The sequence below is a fragment of the Mobula birostris genome, chromosome 9 (genome assembly GCF_030028105.1).
Source record: "Mobula birostris isolate sMobBir1 chromosome 9, sMobBir1.hap1, whole genome shotgun sequence".
Lineage (NCBI taxonomy): Eukaryota > Metazoa > Chordata > Chondrichthyes > Myliobatiformes > Myliobatidae > Mobula > Mobula birostris.
Window position 1 is genome coordinate 34,975,532 of NC_092378.1, and position 19,456 is coordinate 34,994,987.

The 19,456-nt window shown below is 41.7% G+C and overlaps 1 protein-coding gene across 2 annotated transcripts in view; it reads left to right on the forward strand.

Moving 5' to 3' along the window:
- atxn10 (ataxin 10) overlaps positions 1 to 19,456 on the forward strand; it is a 215,589-nt gene that overhangs the window by 2,046 nt on the left and 194,087 nt on the right. For both annotated transcript variants that reach the window (XR_011887143.1, XM_072267794.1), the window contains exon 2: positions 7,385 to 7,582. Coding sequence is in view for 1 of the 2 variants with exons in the window: in XM_072267794.1 (XP_072123895.1) it covers positions 7,385 to 7,582 (198 nt within the window). In the remaining variant the exon portion in view is untranslated. The remainder of the gene's footprint in view (positions 1 to 7,384; positions 7,583 to 19,456) is intronic.

Consider the following 19,456-nt stretch of genomic DNA (forward strand, 5'->3'; position numbering starts at 1 on the left):
AGAATTTTAATGTCATTAGAATCAGGATTGATTTTAATCAGAGGCAGATTTATTCTCACTGTTGTATGATGTGAAATTTATTGTTGAGCAGCAGTGTGTAAAAATATATAAGTAACATAAATAAATATATAGTGCATGAAGCAAAAGGAATAATGATGTAGTGTTCATGGGTTGTTCAGAAATCTAATGGTGGAGGAGAAAAAGCTGTTTTTGAGTCATTCAGTGTGGGTTTTGAAGCTCCTGTACCTCCTTCCTAACGGTAGTGATGAGAAGAAGGCATGTCCCAGATAGTGAGAAGCCACCTTCTTGAGGCACCACCTCATGAACATGTCCTCGATGGTGGGAAAGGTTGTAACTGTGATGGAGCTGGCAGAGACTCCAGTTCTCTGCAGCCTCTTGTGATGCTGCACTTTGGCGGCTCCAAAGAAAGTTGTGGTGCAACCAGTCAGTATACTCTCCACTATACATCAATAAAAGTTTGTCATAGTCCTTGGTGACATACCAAATCTCCTCAAACTACTAATGAAGTATAGGTGTAGACATGCCTTCTTTGTAATTGCATCAATATGCTGGGTGCAGGATAGATCTTCAGAGATATCTGACACCCAGAAGCTTGAAGCTGCTCATCCTTTCTACCGCTAAACCCTCAATGCAGGCAGGTACACCTTCACCTGACTTTCCCTTCCTAAACCCCACAGTTAATTCACTGGTCTTGCTGACATTGAATGCGAGGATGAAACCATTCATCCAGCCAATCTATTTCACATCAGTAAGCTTCTTTATCGCCATCTGAGATTTTGCCAACAACAGTGGTGTTATTGGCAAATTCATAGATGACATTTGAGCTGTGCTTGGCCACAGTCATGAGTGTAGAGAGAATAGATCAGTGGTCTTAGCTCAGACTGTTGAGGTGCGCTTGTGTTGACTGTCAGCGAGGAGAAGATGTTATTACTGATCCACACTGTGGTCTGCCTGGATTATTTGCGAGCAACGTAATAAAATACCGTTGTGGTTATGATATGGAGAAACATGGTTTATATTACATGATAGAAATATATTTGGATTTCTTTTTAATAATCCTGCATTCCTGTGGCCTTTATTGTATTAGATACATTTCTGTTTTATAAGAACAGTGATGAATGCCATTTCTACGAAAATAAGAAGTAGGAACAGAAGATTATTTTGTCCTTGGACCTTTCTAGATATGACTGATCTCCTACCCCCCTCCTCCCCAAACACCATTTTCCTGCACCATTACCAAGTCCTGTGATTCCCTTAAGAACCAGAATGGCTGTCTGTTCATTGGGTGTTCACAGCCCTTCAAGAGAGTAAATTGCTGAAATTTGTCACTTCTTCATGGAGAGATTTTTCCTCATGCTTCCTCATTTGAGCTCAAGATCCTTCTGCCAGGATCCAGATTGTTGAGCTCTTGAAGAATTGTGTATGTTTGAAAAGGGATCTCCTCACTCTAAGGAATGCAGTAATTTAAATGTGGAAGGGTACCAAATAATCAAAGATGGTCAGCTTTACTAGGGGTGAGATCCCATCTGACCAATTTGACTAAATATTTTGAAAAGGTAACAAAAACGTTGATTGTTGCCAAAGCAACCCACACACAAAATGCAGGAGGAACTCCGCAGGTCAGGAAGTATCTGCGGAAATGAATAAACGGTCAATGTCCTGGGCAGAGTCCTTTCATCAGGACAGGAAAGGAAGGGAGAAGATGCCAGAATAAGAAGGTGGCAGGGGGAGGGGGAGAGAATGGAGGACAAGCTAGAAGGTAATAGGTGAACCCAGGTTGTGGGTGAGAGGTATGAAGTAAGCTGGGAGATGATTGGTGAAAACGGCAAAGGGCTGGAGAAGAAGCAATCTGAAAGGAGAGAAGAGTGGACTATGGGAGAAAGGGAAGGAGGAGGGGCAGCAGGAGAAGGTGATAGGCAGGTGAGGAGAAGAGGTAAGAGGCCGGAGTGGGGAAACAAGGTGAGAGAAGGGGAAAAAAAACTTAACGGTGTGGAGTGGAAAAATTGATGTTCATGCCATCAGGTTAGAGGCTACCTAGACGGAATAGGAGGTGTTGCTCCTCCAACCTCAGACAGGTTTCGTCATGGCAGAAGAGGAGGCCATGGACTAACATGTCAGAACGGGAATAGGGATAGGAATTGAAATTGTCGGCCACCAGAAAATTCACTTTTTGTGAATGGATCGGAGATGCCGGACAAAGTGGTCGATATTGCAGTGTGTTGCTGTATTCTAAGTGGACTTCATTAAGGCCTTTGACAAGATCCCATGTGGGGAACTAGTCAATAAGGTTAGAATCCATGGGATCCAAAGCAAATGGGGAAATTGTCTCCAGAACTGGCTTGGAGGCAGAGGGTAAAGCTGGATGATTGCTTTTTGTGATTGGAAGCCTGTGTCCATCGGTGTAACAGGATATGAACACAGGATATATGATTAGTAAGTTTGTAGATGTCATGAAAATTTTGATAGTGAGCAAGATAGTCTTAGGCTTCAAGATGTCATTGACTAGTTAGTAAAACACCAGAGCAATGGCAGATTGAATTTAGTCCTAATAAGTGCAGGCGGAGCATTTTAGGAAGACTAGTAAGATTGGGGCAAACACCACAAACAGCAGGGCTCTAGGAAGTATTTAGGAACAGAGGAATCTTAGAGTCCATATTCCTTAAACAGCTGATAATGTGCTAAAGAAGGCAAATGCAATACTTGCCTTCATTAACCAGTACATAGAATACCAGAGCAGGGGGGTTATAGTACAACTTAAGATATAATATTAGTCAGGGTTGAGCCTGAATACTGTATACACTTCTTGTCACCACATTATAGGAGGGATATGTTTTCACAGGGGAGGTTGCAGAAGAGATTCACCAGGATGTTGAGGTGGAATGTTTCACTTTATAAGGAGAGATTGGATAGACTAGGCTTGTTTTCCTTGGAGAGGAGAAGGCTCATGGGGAACCTTAGAGACATACAGAATGATAAAGGGAATAAATCAGATGGGTGGTAGGAACCTTTTCCCCCATATCAGAAACGTCTAGGTTTAGATTAAAGTGTAAGAGATTTCAAGAGGTTCTGGAGAAGGACATTTTCACCCAGAGAGTGGTTAAAATGTGAAACAGTCTGCCTGTGAGAGTAACAAAGGTTGGTATTCTCACATTTCAGGTTTTAAGCAAATACTTGAATAACCGAGAGATAAAAGGTTATGGGCCAAATGATGGTAAATAGGATTAGAATAAATGAATATTTGATGGTCAGCACAGTTATGTTACGCTAAATGGCATCTTTCTGTGCTCTATCACTTAATGGCAAAACCACTGTCTTTAGAACCAGGATATTAGATCTTTATAACCTTCACTTTATTGCATTGTGTCCTTTATAAGAATAAAATTGCATTCAATATTCCAGATGTGACTTCCTTAATGTCCTGTACAATTGCAGTATGTCTTAAGTCCTCTATTGAAATTGTAATAAAGACCAATGTACCATTTGCCTTTCTAATTACTTGTAGCACCTGCATGTCAGCATTCAGTAACTTGTACACTAGGACACACTGTTCTCTTTGGGTGTCTACGATACCAATTTGCTTTTCCCTTCTGTGCACTAGTGTGGGTAGTGTCACAACTTCCTCTGTTATTTCACCTGCCTTGTTCTTGCTCACTCACTCAGCTTGTCTTATCTCTTGATGCCTCTTCATATCATCATCCTAATTTGCAATGCCATCTAGTTTTAAATCATCAGCAAACTTGTTGATATTACATGTGAATAGCTGGATACCAAGGAACTGCAGTACTCTGCTAGTCACAGCTTTCCAACTTGAGGAAGATCAGTTTGTTCCCACTCTTTGTTTTCTGTCCAATAACTGATTCACATTCCACGTCGACATTTTGCTCTCTGCTGTGTGCACTCTGATTCTGTTGGCCAGCTTCCTTTGCAGTTCTTTATTGAAAACCTTCTTTGAATCCAAAACATCAAATCTATTAATCCTCCCCAATAAAGAACTCCAGTAGATTAGTCAAACATGATTGTTAAAATCATGCTGACTTTGCTCAATTCTTTTCAAGATGTTCTGTTTCAACATCCTTCCAGCACTTCCTCCATAACAAGTCAGTACATCCCTCTTTTTCCTTGCCTTCCTTTCTCAAATAATGGATCACACTTGCTACCCTCCTATCCATGGGAATACTTTCAGAATCAATAGTATTTTAGCAGCTTGTAAATGTGTTCAGCACCTCTATCACATTCTTCTTAAACTCTTAAGATTCTGTGCACTTTGTGCTTTTTTTAAGGTGACAAGTCCTATGGATTCCTAAAATGTATATTTAGGTTAATTGGTGGTCAGCCTGGATGTTAATATTACTGGCATGTTGAAAAGTAAATACATTATTCTCCATTGATTTTATATTCTGAAAACAATCTTTGGGATTCCACTTAGAAATATCTCAGAACATGCCTTGATTCTACTCCTTCACTTTCCCAATCCTGTGATCATATTTCATTGAGATATGCTACAAGAAGTATAGTTTCTCTCTAAGTCTTGTGTTAAGATTGTGCTTTCTGCAAGTATTATTTTGCTGTCTGCTGCTCCTGGTTCACCTTATTCTTCATCAATTACCTGCAGGTCGAATCGTAGCAAATCAGAAGTAAAGAAATAGAGAAAGCATGAATCCAAAGCAAGATAAGTAGCTTGAGAACAAGCAGTGAGAAACTGACAAACATATTATATGTAAATTAATTCTGAAATAATCAGGGAAATATACAACTTGGAGAAAGAAGTCACATAATCTTGTTCAAAGAAAAGCCAGTCCTTTTAATAACCTTTTCTAATCTGACAAGAAAATAATTTTGTTTTACAGCTTACTTTTCCCATTTAATTATGGTTTATACACTTATAACACTTTATCACTTTGGAATTTATAAAGCAGGATATCACCAGTGCTGCAGGTTTATTTGTTTGGCTGGATAGATTTCTTAGAATATCTGAAGGGACCTTCCAGCAGCGATGATGTGGTTTTTTTCAGAATTTCTTTAGATGGCGAAGTGTTTCTTTATTATGTGAGGATTTCTGAGTTCTCTTGCTTTTATAAAACAATTAAGTTTGAATCTCTCAGGGTAGGAATAGACCTCTTGGTCCCTCAAGCCTGCTCCATCATTTAATAAGATTACAACTGATTTTATTGTAACCTGAACTCCACATTCTTACCTTTCCTTGATAATTTTTCATCCCTTCTTGCACTTCTGCTTTATAAATATTCAAAGATGTTGCTTCTATTGCCCTTTGAACATGAGAATTCCAAATAGCCATGACTTTCATTTATATTATTATTATATGGGTCATCCTTAGTTCTAGATTTTCCCACAGGTTGAAACATTCCCTCCATATCAACTTTGTGAAAACTCAACAGGAACATGAATGTTTCAGATGTACTTTTTCACTCCTTTATCTCGAACACATCCAAACCCAACCTGCCCAAGCTTTGCTAGTAAGAGTGCCCACCTTTTTCAGATTGTACTCTAGTATGTAGCTGACAGTTAGTGGTGTTGCTTTGGAACTTCAGGGACCCGGGTTCAATGCTTTTACTGGGTGACGTTTGAATGAAATTTACACGTTCTCTACGTAATTGTGTAGGTTTCTGCTGGGTGCTCCACTTTCCTCCCGTATCTCAAAGACACGCTGGGAGCTTAATCAGCTACTGGAAAGCACTGCATAAGTATCAAAACAATGAAAGGGGCATTGATGATCTTGTGAGATATAATAAGTTGCCTGTCTCCAGGAAAGTAAGAAGAGAAATGGGACTGTAAGGTTTGATCTGTATGGGAACCTGTCATAGACCCAATGGCAGAATGGCATCTTTCATTATTATAAAAAAGTAAATTAACCTTTATTTCCAACAAGATTTGCAACATTATTTCGATTTTGCTTCAGTTGCACTGCACCTTCAATTAATGTATAAATAGCTTCTTGCCAAGTCTGCCTTTCAAATTCCCAGTTATTATAGAGGAATTGTTTTAAAGTATTATTTATTCCCTGAAGTTTGTATAATAACATCATATTCCTTAACAACCCTGTGCTTATCACCTGTCAAAACACACCCAGCAATGGAATAATGACCAAAATGTTCTTATCTGTTGCCAGAATACCATGCGCAAGGCCCCCTTTGTGGGTCACTGTGCTTCTGCCTTTTTGCACCTGCATGTTGCTGTTGTGCAGCTGCCCTGAATCAGACATTTTATGTTTGTAGGCAAAATTACATCCTTTAGGATTTTAAGCACAAGCTGAAGCCAGTTTATGATGTATGAATCTGAATCCCTGCTGGTTTAATTAAGTCATACAGCATGTAACAGCCCTTCATCCCAGTGTCTTAACCAACCATGAGGTACTTTTTACACTAATGCTATTTTCTTCTCTTCGTATTTCCATCAACTCTTCCTGGATTCCACCACTTGCCGACACACAAAGGGTAATTTACAGAGCCAATTTACCTACCAACCTTCATGTCTTAGAGATGCTGGTGGAACATGCAACCTTCACGCTGACAGCATTGGATGTGAGGATTAAATCTGCTTCACTTGAAACTGTGAGGTGATGTTCTACAGCCACAATGCTGAATAAAAATTAGTATTACAGTCCCCTCATTTTTTTTTTTCAACTCAGCACACTTCCAGCCATGCAGATGTTAGGGGAAAAGCAGGGAAAGGGCAACTCAACTTCAGTTACTGGGAGCTGAGTTTGAAAAGCTTGACAGTGTTTACTATGATCAGAAATCAGGGCTATCAATGAGTCTATGAGAATCTGGGAATTTTTGGATGTATCTTGACTCCCTACAAAAACTTTGCCCTTTAGTCTGTAAGGTTGCACACTGTGCCTGAATGCTCCCTTCTTTCATCTACATTCATGTTACCCTTAAGATGAACTTAACCACACTCTTTCCATTATCAAGAATGATTTCTTTCACTTCTACATCATTTCCCTGCCTGTTCACGTTGTGTACCAACTTGGTGTTCCGCCACTTACCTTTACTCATTCCTTCAAGATAGCTGGACTGCACTTCTCTTCTGTGTTCCTTTCTGATTTATTATCCGTATAAGCTCTAGCTGCATGTATTCTGTCACTTTTCATCCCCCTTTCAACCTCTATCCTGCCTTTAAGTCCTCAATGTATCATATTTAAAATCAGTGGTTTACAGTCATATGATTTTTGGGATCTCCTCCAGTCCCCTCTGATGAATGTATGTTATTTTGACATCTGTTTTGTTGTTCTTCCTTGTCCTCTCTGCTTACCATTAGTGATTCGGCTTACTGTGCCTGGGTGCAATATTTTAGTAATCTGCAATATGTTGTGTGAATCTGATTTTATTTTGTATTTTTTTAGGGAGGAAGCCACACAATCTGTGTTTGAAGTATTTGCACACATCCTGACAAGACAGTTGGCTGCAATAAAGGTCTTCACTAAGAATTCTGAAAGTGGCAAGGATGAACAACATGAAACTCATTTGCAGCTTATTGCTGAATGTTTCCGATGTTTGAGAAATGCCTGTATACAATGTATGAAGAACCAGTCTTATATAAGGTAATTAAACTTCAATAGAGCAAGTCTGGGAGGCAATGTATTGGCACAACATATAAAGGAGTAAATATATTTTTCAACATAGTGGTAAGTTGGAAGTTTATGAACCAGGATCTGAGCTCATGATCTCACCTGTACTGTTATAGGGAATTGTGTGACTGATACTTGGTTCTTCACAAGGATAGATGGAAACTTGGCAGAAAACATCCTCATCTAACTTTAGCTATATCACTGCGGTTTGGTAGTCACATTGGTGTGGCCTGTGAGGAATTGTTCCTGTGCTCTCTCTCTAAAGCATGATGCAGTGAAGCAAAGCAATGGGAGTAAAAAGGAAATTTTTCATTGCATTGAGGAGTAAAATAAATTTTTATCCTTGGCAGATAATATTTTAAATCAAACTGATATTTAAAATATGTTTTCATATGGAAGGAGTTTACATATACTTTTCTTTGTTCATACAATGAAAATTCCAATATGGATTTGTCTCCATAGTTCTCAGAGATGCAGATTGTGACAATACTACTGCTTGAGAGAATGAAATTCTCATCCGTGTTCATATAGATTGGTCTGATTTTTTAGGTGTGTTTCTTTCCATTTTATCAGTGTAAAAGTTTGCAGACTGACAGTTTCATAGTGCAATGCATTGTTCTTCAAGGATAAGAAAAAAGATATTCTCATTCAGCTCTGCATTTTTGCCTATTAGCGTCAAAAGTTATCTGTAATTCAATCCAGTTTTATAGTAGGTTGCCTCAAGCACTAGCAGTATGCTTTTGAGATGTGAATGAAACAAGAAAAAGAACAGCAATCACACTATTCTTGGGCAGAATCAAATTTATACAGAGACAATTTTGCTGCAAAAGAGCCCTGTTGTATTCATATGCCATTTGTCTGGTTAGAGAATTAATGCTGCTGATATTGAGATAGCCTGCTGCACAACAGAGATTAGAAAATGCAACCAGGTTAATTCTGGAATGAAGTATTCTAAATAAATAGTGCTGCTCTACATCATAGACCAGGAAAAGTCTTAAGAATAACTTACTTACCACTTTGATTAGTTCTTCCTACAGTTGTACTTTAAACCATTCTTAACACATAGTAAATTCCCCATTTTCTCTTTCTAGTCACAGTGAACACTTTCAGAACTAGATATCATATTATTTTATATTATATGTTAATGTTTCTTGACAGTGATGTGGAGATGCAATGGTTTACAGGTGGCCCCTGTTTTCCGAACGTTCGCTTTACGACACCTCGCTGTTTCGAAAGACCTACATTAGTTACCTGTTTTCACTAACAGTAGGTGTTTTCACTGTTACGAAACAAGGCAGTGCACAAAAAAAGGCAGCGCGTGCCCGAACAGCCAAGCTCCTGCCCCGGAACTGCATTCTAGCCAGCATTGCTTAAACACGTGCTTTATCTCGATTTATTTTGTGCATCCGTTAGCAAGATGAGTTCTAAGGCATCAGAACAGCCTTAAAGAGCTCGTAAGGGTGTTATACTTACCGTAAAACTAGACATGATTAAGCGTTTCGATCGTGGTGAACAAAGTAAAGACATTGTCCGTGTGTTGAACTTGCCTGCATCCACCATTCGCACTATTTGTACACAGAGAGGAAGAATTTTGAAAGCTGCCGATGTTACTGTTGATTCTGCTCGTAGCAAAGTGGTCTCTCTTAGTTGGCATCCAATAATGGATAAAATGGAAAGTCTGTTGCTTGAGTGGATTGATGGGTGTACAAAGCGTGGTGTTCCATTAAGTTTTCTTAAACTTAACGAGAAATTAGTCAGAAATCAGAAAGCACTGGACGATGGTGATGAAAGTGTTGCGAAAGTGGAAGTTAAAGGTAGTCATGGGTGGTTTGATCGGTTTCTGAGGCGAGGGCAGCTTCATAGTTTAAGCAGTAGTCCCCAACCTCCGGGCCGCGGACCGATACATTGCCGCAAAGAATGCAGAGGTGCAGCAGTAGTCGGAATGCACCCAGCACATCTTTAAGAAAAAAGCCAAAATAAACAAGCTAATTAATTAAGCGCCGCCTAGCATGTAAATGTCGGCCCAGATCAGAGGCGATTGCCGATTGCGTCAGCTGGTTACTCATATAAGCAAGTGTTTAACTGTGACGAAACTGCAACTTATTGGAGTCTTCCCAATTCCGGTAAGTGAAACTACACTGTACATACATTATTTCTACTTTATATAGACTGTGTATTTTTATGTGTTATTTGGTATGATTTGGCAGCTTCATTGCTTAAAGGTTACTGGAGAGAGTGTTTCTGCCAAGAGAGGTTGCGTCATGATTCTGCCCAGAGCGCTTCTGCGAGATTTTCGCTGCGCTAGACAGTGCTGTAGAAAAGTATTTCTACTTTATGTAGGCTGTGTATCATTCCTGCTTTTACTATATGTTACCGTTATTATAGGTTTTATGTGTTATTTGGCATGATTTTGTAAGTTATTTTTTGGGTCTGGGAACGCTCAAAAATTTTTCCCATATTAATAAATGGTAATTACTTATTCACTTTACGACATTCCGGCTTATGAACCATTTTATGGGAACGCTCTACCTTCGGATAGCGGGGGAAACCCCGTATAGTCATTGGAAAAACAGCTTGGGTTCGGTATTTATTTCAGATCTCCTTAGGTGAGAAAGACGGTTCAGGGGGATTTTTGTGTATCTGGAGATATATTATGACCGGGGAAGGGATTGGAAAGAGCTCTCTGCCTACCTGTTGGTTTTAGAGTTTGGAGCTCTCTCCACATCTGCTCTTTGTGGCTGAGACTTTTATGTATGAGAGGAAACAAAACGGATAAGTTACCGGGAGAGTGAAGTGTAAGTGCCCAGAGTGAGAGTGAAAAAGACAAAAGTATGAAGTGGGCTCGGTGTTATCAGTATAGCTATTTTTGTTACTAACTTTGATAAATGTTGGATAGAAAATAATTGTCAACTTATTAGAGATAGATCTGTAAACATCAATGCAGGTATAATATTTAGGGATGGAAATCATCCACTTGGATACAAAAAGTAGCTCATCAGTGTTAATAAAACTGATTTTAAGGCAAACAACAGGAATTCTGCAGATGCTGGAAATTCAAGCAACACACATCAAAGTTGCTGGTGAACGCAGCAGGCCAGGCAGCATCTGTAGGAAGAGGTGCAGTCGACGTTTCAGGCCGAGACCCTTCGTCAGGACTAACTGAAGGAAGAGTGAGTAAGGGATTTGAAAGTTGGAGGGGGAGGGGGAGATCCAAAATGATAGGAGAAGACAGGAGGGGGAGGGATAGAGCCAAGAGCTGGACAGGTGATAGGCAAAAGGGGATATGAGAGGATCATGGGACAGGAGGTCCGGGAAGAAAGACAAGGGGGGGGGACCCAGAGGATGGGCAAGAAGTATATTCAGAGGGACAGAGGGAGAAAAAGGAGAGTGAGAGAAAGAACGTGTGCATAAAAATAAGTAACAGATGGGGTACGAGGGGGAGGTGGGGCCTAGCGCAAGTTAGAGAAGTCAATGTTCATGCCATCAGGTTGGAGGCTACCCAGACGGAATATAAGGTGTTGTTCCTCCAACCTGAGTGTGGCTTCATCTTTACAGTAGAGGAGGCCGTGGATAGACATGTCAGAATGGGAATGGGATGTGGAATTAAAATGTGTGGCCACTGGGAGATCCTGCTTTCTCTGGCGGACAGAGCGTAGATGTTCAGCAAAGTGGTCTCCCAGTCTGCGTCGGGTCTCGCCCATATATAAAAGGCCACATCGGGAGCACCGGACGCAGTATATCACCCCAGTCGACTCACAGGTGAAGTGTTGCCTCACCTGGAAGGACTGTTTGGGGCCCTGAATGGTGGTAAGGGAGGAAGTGTAAGGGCATGTGTAACACTTGTTCCGCTTACACAGATAAGTGCCAGGAGGGAGATCAGTGGGGAGGGATGGGGGGGACGAATGGACAAGGGAGTTGTGTAGGGGCGGTCCCTGCGGAATGCAGAGAGATGGGGGGGAGGGAAAGATGTGCTTAGTGGTGGGATCCCGTTGGAGGTGGCGGAAGTTACGGAGAATAATATGTTGGACCCGGAGGCTGGTGGGGTGGTAGGTGAGGACCAGGGGAACCCTATTCCTAGTGGGGTGGCGGGGGGATGGAGTGAGAGCAGATGTACGTGAAATGGGGGAGATGCGTTTAAGAGCAGAGTTGATAGTGGAGGAAGGGAAGCCCCTTTCTTTAAAAAAGGAAGACATCTCCCTCGTCCTAGAATGAAAAGCCTCATCCTGAGAGCACACCATCACCGACTTTATCCGCTCAGGGGATCTCCCATCCACTGCTACCAACCTTATAGATCCCACACCCCACACTTCCCGTTTCTACCTCCTACCCAAGATCCACAAACCTGCCTGTCCTGGCCGACCTATTGTCTCAGCTTGCTCCTGCCCCACCGAACTCATTTCTGCATACCTCCACACTGTTTTATCACCCCTTGTTCAATCCCTTCCGACCTATGTTCGTGACACTTCTCACGCTCTTAAACTTTTCGATGATTTTAAGTTCCCTGGCCCCCACCGCTTTATTTTTACCATGGATGTCCAGTCCTTATATACTTCCATCCCCCATCAGGAAGGTCTCAAAGCTCTACGCTTCTTTTTGGATTCCAGACCTAATCAGTTCCCCTCTACCACGACTCTGCTCCGTCTAGCGGAATTAGTCTTTACTCTTAATAATTTCTCCTTTGGCTCCTCCCACTTCCTCCAAACTAAAGGTGTAGCTATGGGCACCCGTATGGGTCCTAGCTATGCCTGCCTTTTTGTTGGGTTTGTGGAACAATCTATGTTCCGTGCCTATTCTGGTATCTGTCCCCCACTTTTCCTTCGCTACATCGACGAGTGCATTGGCGCTGCTTCCTGCACGCATGCAGAACTCGTTGACTTTATTAACTTTGCCTCCAACTTTCACCCTGCCCTCAAGTTTACCTGGTCCATTTCCGACACCTCCCTCCCCTTTCTAGATCTTTCTGTCTGTGTCTCTAGAGACAGCTTATGCACTGATGTCTACTATAAGCCTACTGACTCTCACAGCTATCTGGACTATTCCTCTTCTCACCCTGTCTCTTGCAAAAACGCCATCCCCTTCTCGCAATTCCTCCGTCACCGCCGCATCTGCTCTCAGGATGAGGCTTTTCATTCTAGGACGAGGGAGATGTCTTCCTTTTTTAAAGAAAGGGGCTTCCCTTCCTCCACTATCAACTCTGCTCTTAAACGCATCTCCCCCATTTCACGTACATCTGCTCTCACTCCATCCTCCCACCACCCCACTAGGAATAGGGTTCCCCTGGTCCTCACCTACCACCCCACCAGCCTCCGGGTCCAACATATTATTCTCCGTAACTTCCGCCACCTCCAACGGGATCCCACCACTAAGCACATCTTTCCCTCCCCCCCTCTCTCTGCATTCCGCAGGGACCGCCCCTACACAACTCCCTTGTCCATTCGTCCCCCCCCATCCCTCCCCACTGATCTCCCTCCTGGCACTTATCCGTGTAAGCGGAACAAGTGCTATACATGCCCTTACACTTCCTCCCTTACCACCATTCAGGGCCCCAAACAGTCCTTCCAGGTGAGGCAACACTTCACCTGTGAGTCGACTGGGGTGATATACTGCGTCCGGTGCTCCCGATGTGGCCTTTTATATATTGGTGAAACCCGACGCAGACTGGGAGACCGCTTTGCTGAACATCTACGCTCTGTCCGCCAGAGAAAGCAGGATCTCCCAGTGGCCACACATTTTAATTCCACATCCCATTCCCATTCTGACATGTCTATCCACGGCCTCCTCTACTGTAAAGATGAAGCCACACTCAGGTTGGAGGAACAACACCTTATATTCCGTCTGGGTAGCCTCCAACCTGATCACATGAACATCGACTTCTCTAACTTGCGCTAGGCCCCACCTCCCCCTCGTACCCCATCTGTTACTTATTTTTATGCACACAATCTTTCTCTCACTCTCCTTTTTCTCCCTCTGTCCCTCTGAATATACCTCTTGCCCATCCTCTGGGTCCCCCCCCCTTTCTTTCTTCCCGGACCTCCTGTCCCATGATCCTCTCGTATCCCCTTTTGCCTATCACCTGTCCAGCTCTTGGCTCTATCCCTCCCACTCCTGTCTTCTCCTATCATTTTGGATCTCCCCCTCCCCCTCCAACTTTCAAATCCCTTACTCACTCTTCCTTCAGTTAGTCCTGACGAAGGGTCTCGGCCTGAAACGTCGACTGCACCTCTTCCTACAGATGCTGCTTGGCCTGCTGCGTTCACCAGCAACTTTGATGTGTGTTGCTTAATAAAACTGATTTTGTGTGCGTGCCATTAACGTTGCAACTATATAACCTTATAGAATCAGTGTAAGTAGCACTTGCCTGATGGGCATGTGCTGTAATCAAAGATAAGATTTCATATGAAAATACTGCATTTTAATGAATTGTGTTTTATTTTTCTGCCACTTTAATGTAATTTGAAAACATAAATATTGGTATTCAACTGCTTTTCAGAGATCTTTTGACTTATTTTCCTTCTTTTCATTGGTAACATTGACTGGATCCATTGACAAACTTGCTAATCTTCAATGTAGTGAAAAATGTAGTTATAAAAAGAAAAAATTGCAGTTTTTTCATACTAGAAATTAGTGTTACCCAGCAGAACATGTGCTAGTGAGGCCAGGAATTGGGAGATTATACAGCTTAACTTGTGACTAAGGAATTGGTGTAGGAGCAAGGGCATAATATTTTTGGATCATTGGGAACTTTTTCAGGGAAGTTGGGACCTGTACAGAAGAGACAGTTTGCACCTCAACAGTAAGAGGACTAATATTCCAGCGGGAAGGTTTGCTCCTGTTGCATGGGGGGTGATGATTAAACTAGAGTTCGAGGGGTTTTCAAGATGGCGGTTCAGTGAAAGGTCTGCTCGCTGAGCTCAGCACCGCAACACTGATAGTTTCACAAATAAACCTATCCGTTCCAACTTTTTTTAAAATGCTCAAGTGTCGGATTTAATAACATGAACATTGATGAGTAATTTTTTTGAGCTGCTTCAACACCATGCCATCGAGAAGTACTAAAAAGGTGGCCAGGATGGACTGCACAGAACGCTCGCCCGGGGCTGAGGGGCTAGTTGCTACTGACTATGCTAACATGTTGGACCCTGCTTGTCATCAAGTAATTCAGGAAGTTACGGAGAACATATCCAAAATGATGGACGAGAAGCTGGGTGCACTCTCTCTACCAGATAGCGGGGAAACCTGTATAGTCATTGGAAAAGCAGCTTGGGTTCAGTATTTATTTCAGTTCTCCTTAGGTGAGAAAGAAGGGGGAGGAGAAGATGGCGCAACGCAGCGCGCGGCCACTCTGAAATGATATTGGTATTTGTAAGTAGGTACTGTGTACAATCCTGATCTGATGGAGACAGATGTGAGAAGCATGGAGGGACATCTGGAGAAACTTCTGAAATGCCTGCTTCGCTGCCATTGCTACTGTGCGATCGAGAATCTCCGGAGGGGAAGACCCCAAATCCTCGGCTTTGCCTATTGCCTATTGCCGAGGCCAGGGTTGAAGCGCTTGGCAGAGACGGTGCTTGGTGTCGGAGGGCTGGTCAGAGGCTCGAAGTTTTTGGACGGACTCAAGAGTCGGCGGTGGTCGGGTGCTTCCAGGGTGCTGCTTCGGCAAGTTTGCAGCGCTGGAGGTTCATGGCAGGAAGAGAGTTTCTCTTCCTTCTACTGTCTGCATGAAACGATGGGACTTTCGAGAGACTTTGAGACTTTTTTTTTACCGTGCCCATAGTCTGCTCTTTATCAAATTACGGTATTGCTTTGCACTGTTGTAACTATATGTTATAATTATGTGATTTTTGTCAGTTTTGTCTTGGTTTAGTCTTGGTTTGTCTTGTGTTTCTGTGATATAATTCTGGAGGAGCATTGTATCATTTCTTAATGCATACATTACTAAATGACAATAAAAGAGGACTGCGTGTCCTCATAATCTAACACTCCAGAACCGCACATTGGAGCTTAAAAATCTTGATACAAGAACGACTGAGGCCAAGGGCCGAGTCTCCGTGGTAGAGACTGTAGCTGATCAGGCTCAAAACCGCATCCGGGCGCTAGAAAACCAAGTTCAAAGCCTGTCTGACCATGTTGATGATCTTGAGAATAGAGGTAAGAGGAAGAACATACGAATTATCAGTCTACCTGAAGGAACAGAAGGCAGCCAGCCAGTGAAGTTTTTTGAGGGCTGGCTGCCTAGTTTCCTTGATTTGGAAACCAAGGCTGGACGCATTAATGTAGAAAGAGCTCATCGTACACTCACTCCAAAACCGAGCCCAGACCAACGCCCTCGACCTGTCCTCGTGTGGTTCCATAATTTCGGTGATAAGCAAAGAGTGATGGAGGCTTCAAGATGCCGTGGGACTGATGCCCAGGCTTTAATATATGAGGGATCCAGGCTTATGTTTTTTAGATTTTTCAGCAGCCGTTATTCGGAATCGCAAGGAATTCAACCAGGTAAAGGAGTGGCTGAGGGAATCCGGAAACCTGTACTTTATGCTGTACCCAGCGGCGCTGAAAATCACCTACAAAAGGACCACCAAGATATATGATATTCCTGGCAAAGCTAAGTCTTTTGTAGACACGTTGGGCTAAAGAATGTATATATTGTGTAGCCCTGGTTATGGGCGGTAACATGCTCGATGGTCGCTTTATTTTACTTTTTCATTACTCGACGGCAAGGTATCTAATAGGATGGGTAACGTATTTGTTTTGATTAATATAGTTTCATTATTTGTTTAAGTTAGCGGTGCTGCTCCAGCCTGAAGGAGCTTAAACATGACGGTAACAAATTGGTAGATTGATAAATTATGCTCTGTTTTCATTTTTGACTATGTTAAATGCCATATTGGCAGTGGGGCAGAATATTGGGTGCTAGAAGGTTCAGATATCCCTTTTAAGTGTGGGCTAAGTCCTCTTGTTCAGCGCTGTTGGCGCTTTGTTTTTTTGTGTGTTTTTTTTATTCACTTATTGTTGCTCAGCTGATCTTAAGTCAGGTTTCTTCTCCTCTGGAGTCAAATGATAGTTATAAAGGGTTATGACCAGTAATATATTAAAATTGTACACTTGGAACATTAAGGGGAGTCATTCACCTATCAAGAGAAAGAAAATCCTATTAAACCTGAAAAAGGAAAGGGTGGCCATAGCCTTATTGCAGGAGACTCATTTAAATGACAAAGAACATCTAAATCCCATTGCAACAGTGTGGATTTGATCAAGTCTGTTTTTCATCTTTTAATACCAGGAGTAGGGGGGTGGCCATTTTAATTAGGAAGAACCTACCTTTTAAGTTATTAAACTGCATTAAGGATAAGTATGGGAGATTTGTGATTGTTAAGGCTTCAATATATGGAGAGGAATATGGTATTCTCAATGTTTACTGCCCTGCAGCTCATCCTCTCAAATTCCAAGCTTACAAGCCTTTCAATACAAAACATTATCGTAGGTGGGGATTTTAATTGTCTCATGGACAGAGTGCCTAGTGGTTCCCCCATTGCTGTCCTCACAGTCCAAACAAATCATGGGGTTATGTGGAGAACTAGGACTTGTGGATGTCTGGGGGATGTTACATCCCTCAGACAAAGACTTCACATTTTTTTCTAATCAACATAAGTGTTATACCAGAATAGACTTTTTTCTAACCCCCAAAATGCTCCTAGATTTAGTTGTATCCTGCACAATTGGAAATATCGCTATATCTGACCATGCAACAGTATACTTAAATACTAAGCCCAAAGATAATTCAGCACGATCTGGACATTGGAGGCTGAATCCTTTTATTCTTAAAGATAATAAATTTATAGACTACTTCACTTACAAATTTAAAACTTCCCTATCTATTAATTCCAAATCAGCTAGTAGTCCATCGATGCTCTGGGAAACTGCTAAGGCCTATGCAAGGGGATTAATTATCTCCTACTCTGCTAGTAAGAAGCGACAAGCTGCAGAACAGCAGTGCCTAGTGGAAGCAAAGCTAGCGGCAGCTGAAAAGGATTATATTAATAAGCCTTCTGCAGCCAAGTTACAGAATATCACTACCCTATGCTGTACACTAAACTCTTTTCCTACACAAGCAGCCAAAAGAAAATTGACATTTGCTAAACAACAATTGTTTGAACATAGTGAAAAACCAGGTAGGTATTTGGCTTATTTAGCGAGAAAGAAAAATGCCTCTCAGACTATTGCTTCAATTAGGGATGGGACAGGAGCCCTCACTAGTAATTCTAAAATGATTAATGTTGTATTTAAGAAGTTTTATTCTAAATTGTATCAATCTGAACAATGTAATGATGGGCAATCTAAGATGGAGTCTTTTTTCAGGAATTTAGATCTCCTAGGCGTTTCTTCTGAACAAGAGTCCCTCCTCAATGCTCCATTATCTATACATGAGATACAGGAAGCTGTGAGACAGCTCCAAAGTGGGAAGGCCCCTGGTCCTGATGGACTCACTAGTGAATTCTATAAAGAGTTCATAGGGTTATTATCAGAGCCTATGCTAAGCACGTTCAATCATGCATGTAATTGTGTCTCCTCCCATTATCATTGAGAGAAGCTAATATCTCCCTAATTCTTAAGAAAGGAAAGAGCCCTGAAGATTGTGCCTCCTACAGGCCTATTTCATTGTTAAATGTTGACTTTAAAATCTTATCTAAAACCTCAGCATTGCGATTAGAAACTGTGTTACCTTTTATCATAAAACAGGATCAAACGGGTTTTGTAAAAGGCCGTAGATCATATAACAATATCAGAAGATTACTAAATGTGATTCAGGCATGTCAGCAACAGGCAGTAGACGGCTTGGTGGTTTCTTTTGATGCAGAAGAGGCCTTTGATCGTGTCAAATGGCCGTATCTTTTTTTCACTTTAGAACAATTTGGTTTGGGCAATAATTTTATTAAGTGGGTGAAGATTCTTTATAATGATCCTTTGGCTGCGATTCTTACTAATGGTATTAGCTCGGATAATTTTAGTATTCTGAGGGGCAGCCGGCAGGGTTGCCCTTTATCACCACTACTTTTCACACTAGTGATCGAGCCATTGGCTGAGGCTATTCTGCGAGACCCCAAAATATCTGCTCCAGACATAGGGCTAAAGTCACATAAAATTACATTGTATGTGGATGATGTTCTAATTTTCTTATCAAACCCTGCTATATCAGTGCACCATCTTGCACAATGCATCAATTCATTTAGCGCCTTTTCAGGTTATAAAATAAACTTTACTAAATCAGAGGCTATGCCTCTGGGGAATCTGCAGCAGGTACCTGACAGTTAGGGTGTTTTCCCCTTTAAATGGTCGCAGACAGGTTTTGTTTACTTAGGCATATTTATCATACCTATGTTTGATCAATTGTTCAAAGCTAACTTTACAGTTATTTGGCAAAATCAAACAGAATCTTGAGCGATGGAGCACTCTTCCCATTTCTTGGCTTGGCCGAATATCCTTGCTCAAAATGAACATTCTTCCTCGTCTGCTCTACCCAATACGAATGATTCCAGTCATTTTTACCCAACAAATACTTAAAAAAAAATAAATGGCTGGTTTGTTTCTTTCATCTGGAACAAAAAAAGACCCTGTATTAAAATGTCTAAGTTACAGCTTCCTAGTAGTCTAGGGGGTCTGGATTTTCCAGACATCAAAAAATATCAATTAAATTCCTTTTTATCTTATGTGGTTGACTGGGTTTGCAGGGACCCCTCCTCAATTTGGCTAGACATTGTAGCTTCACAAGTAAGATGCCCTCTTATTAATTTACTTTTCCTCAATAAGATGAGACAAGTTAAGGAATATTGTCGCAATCCAATAATAATT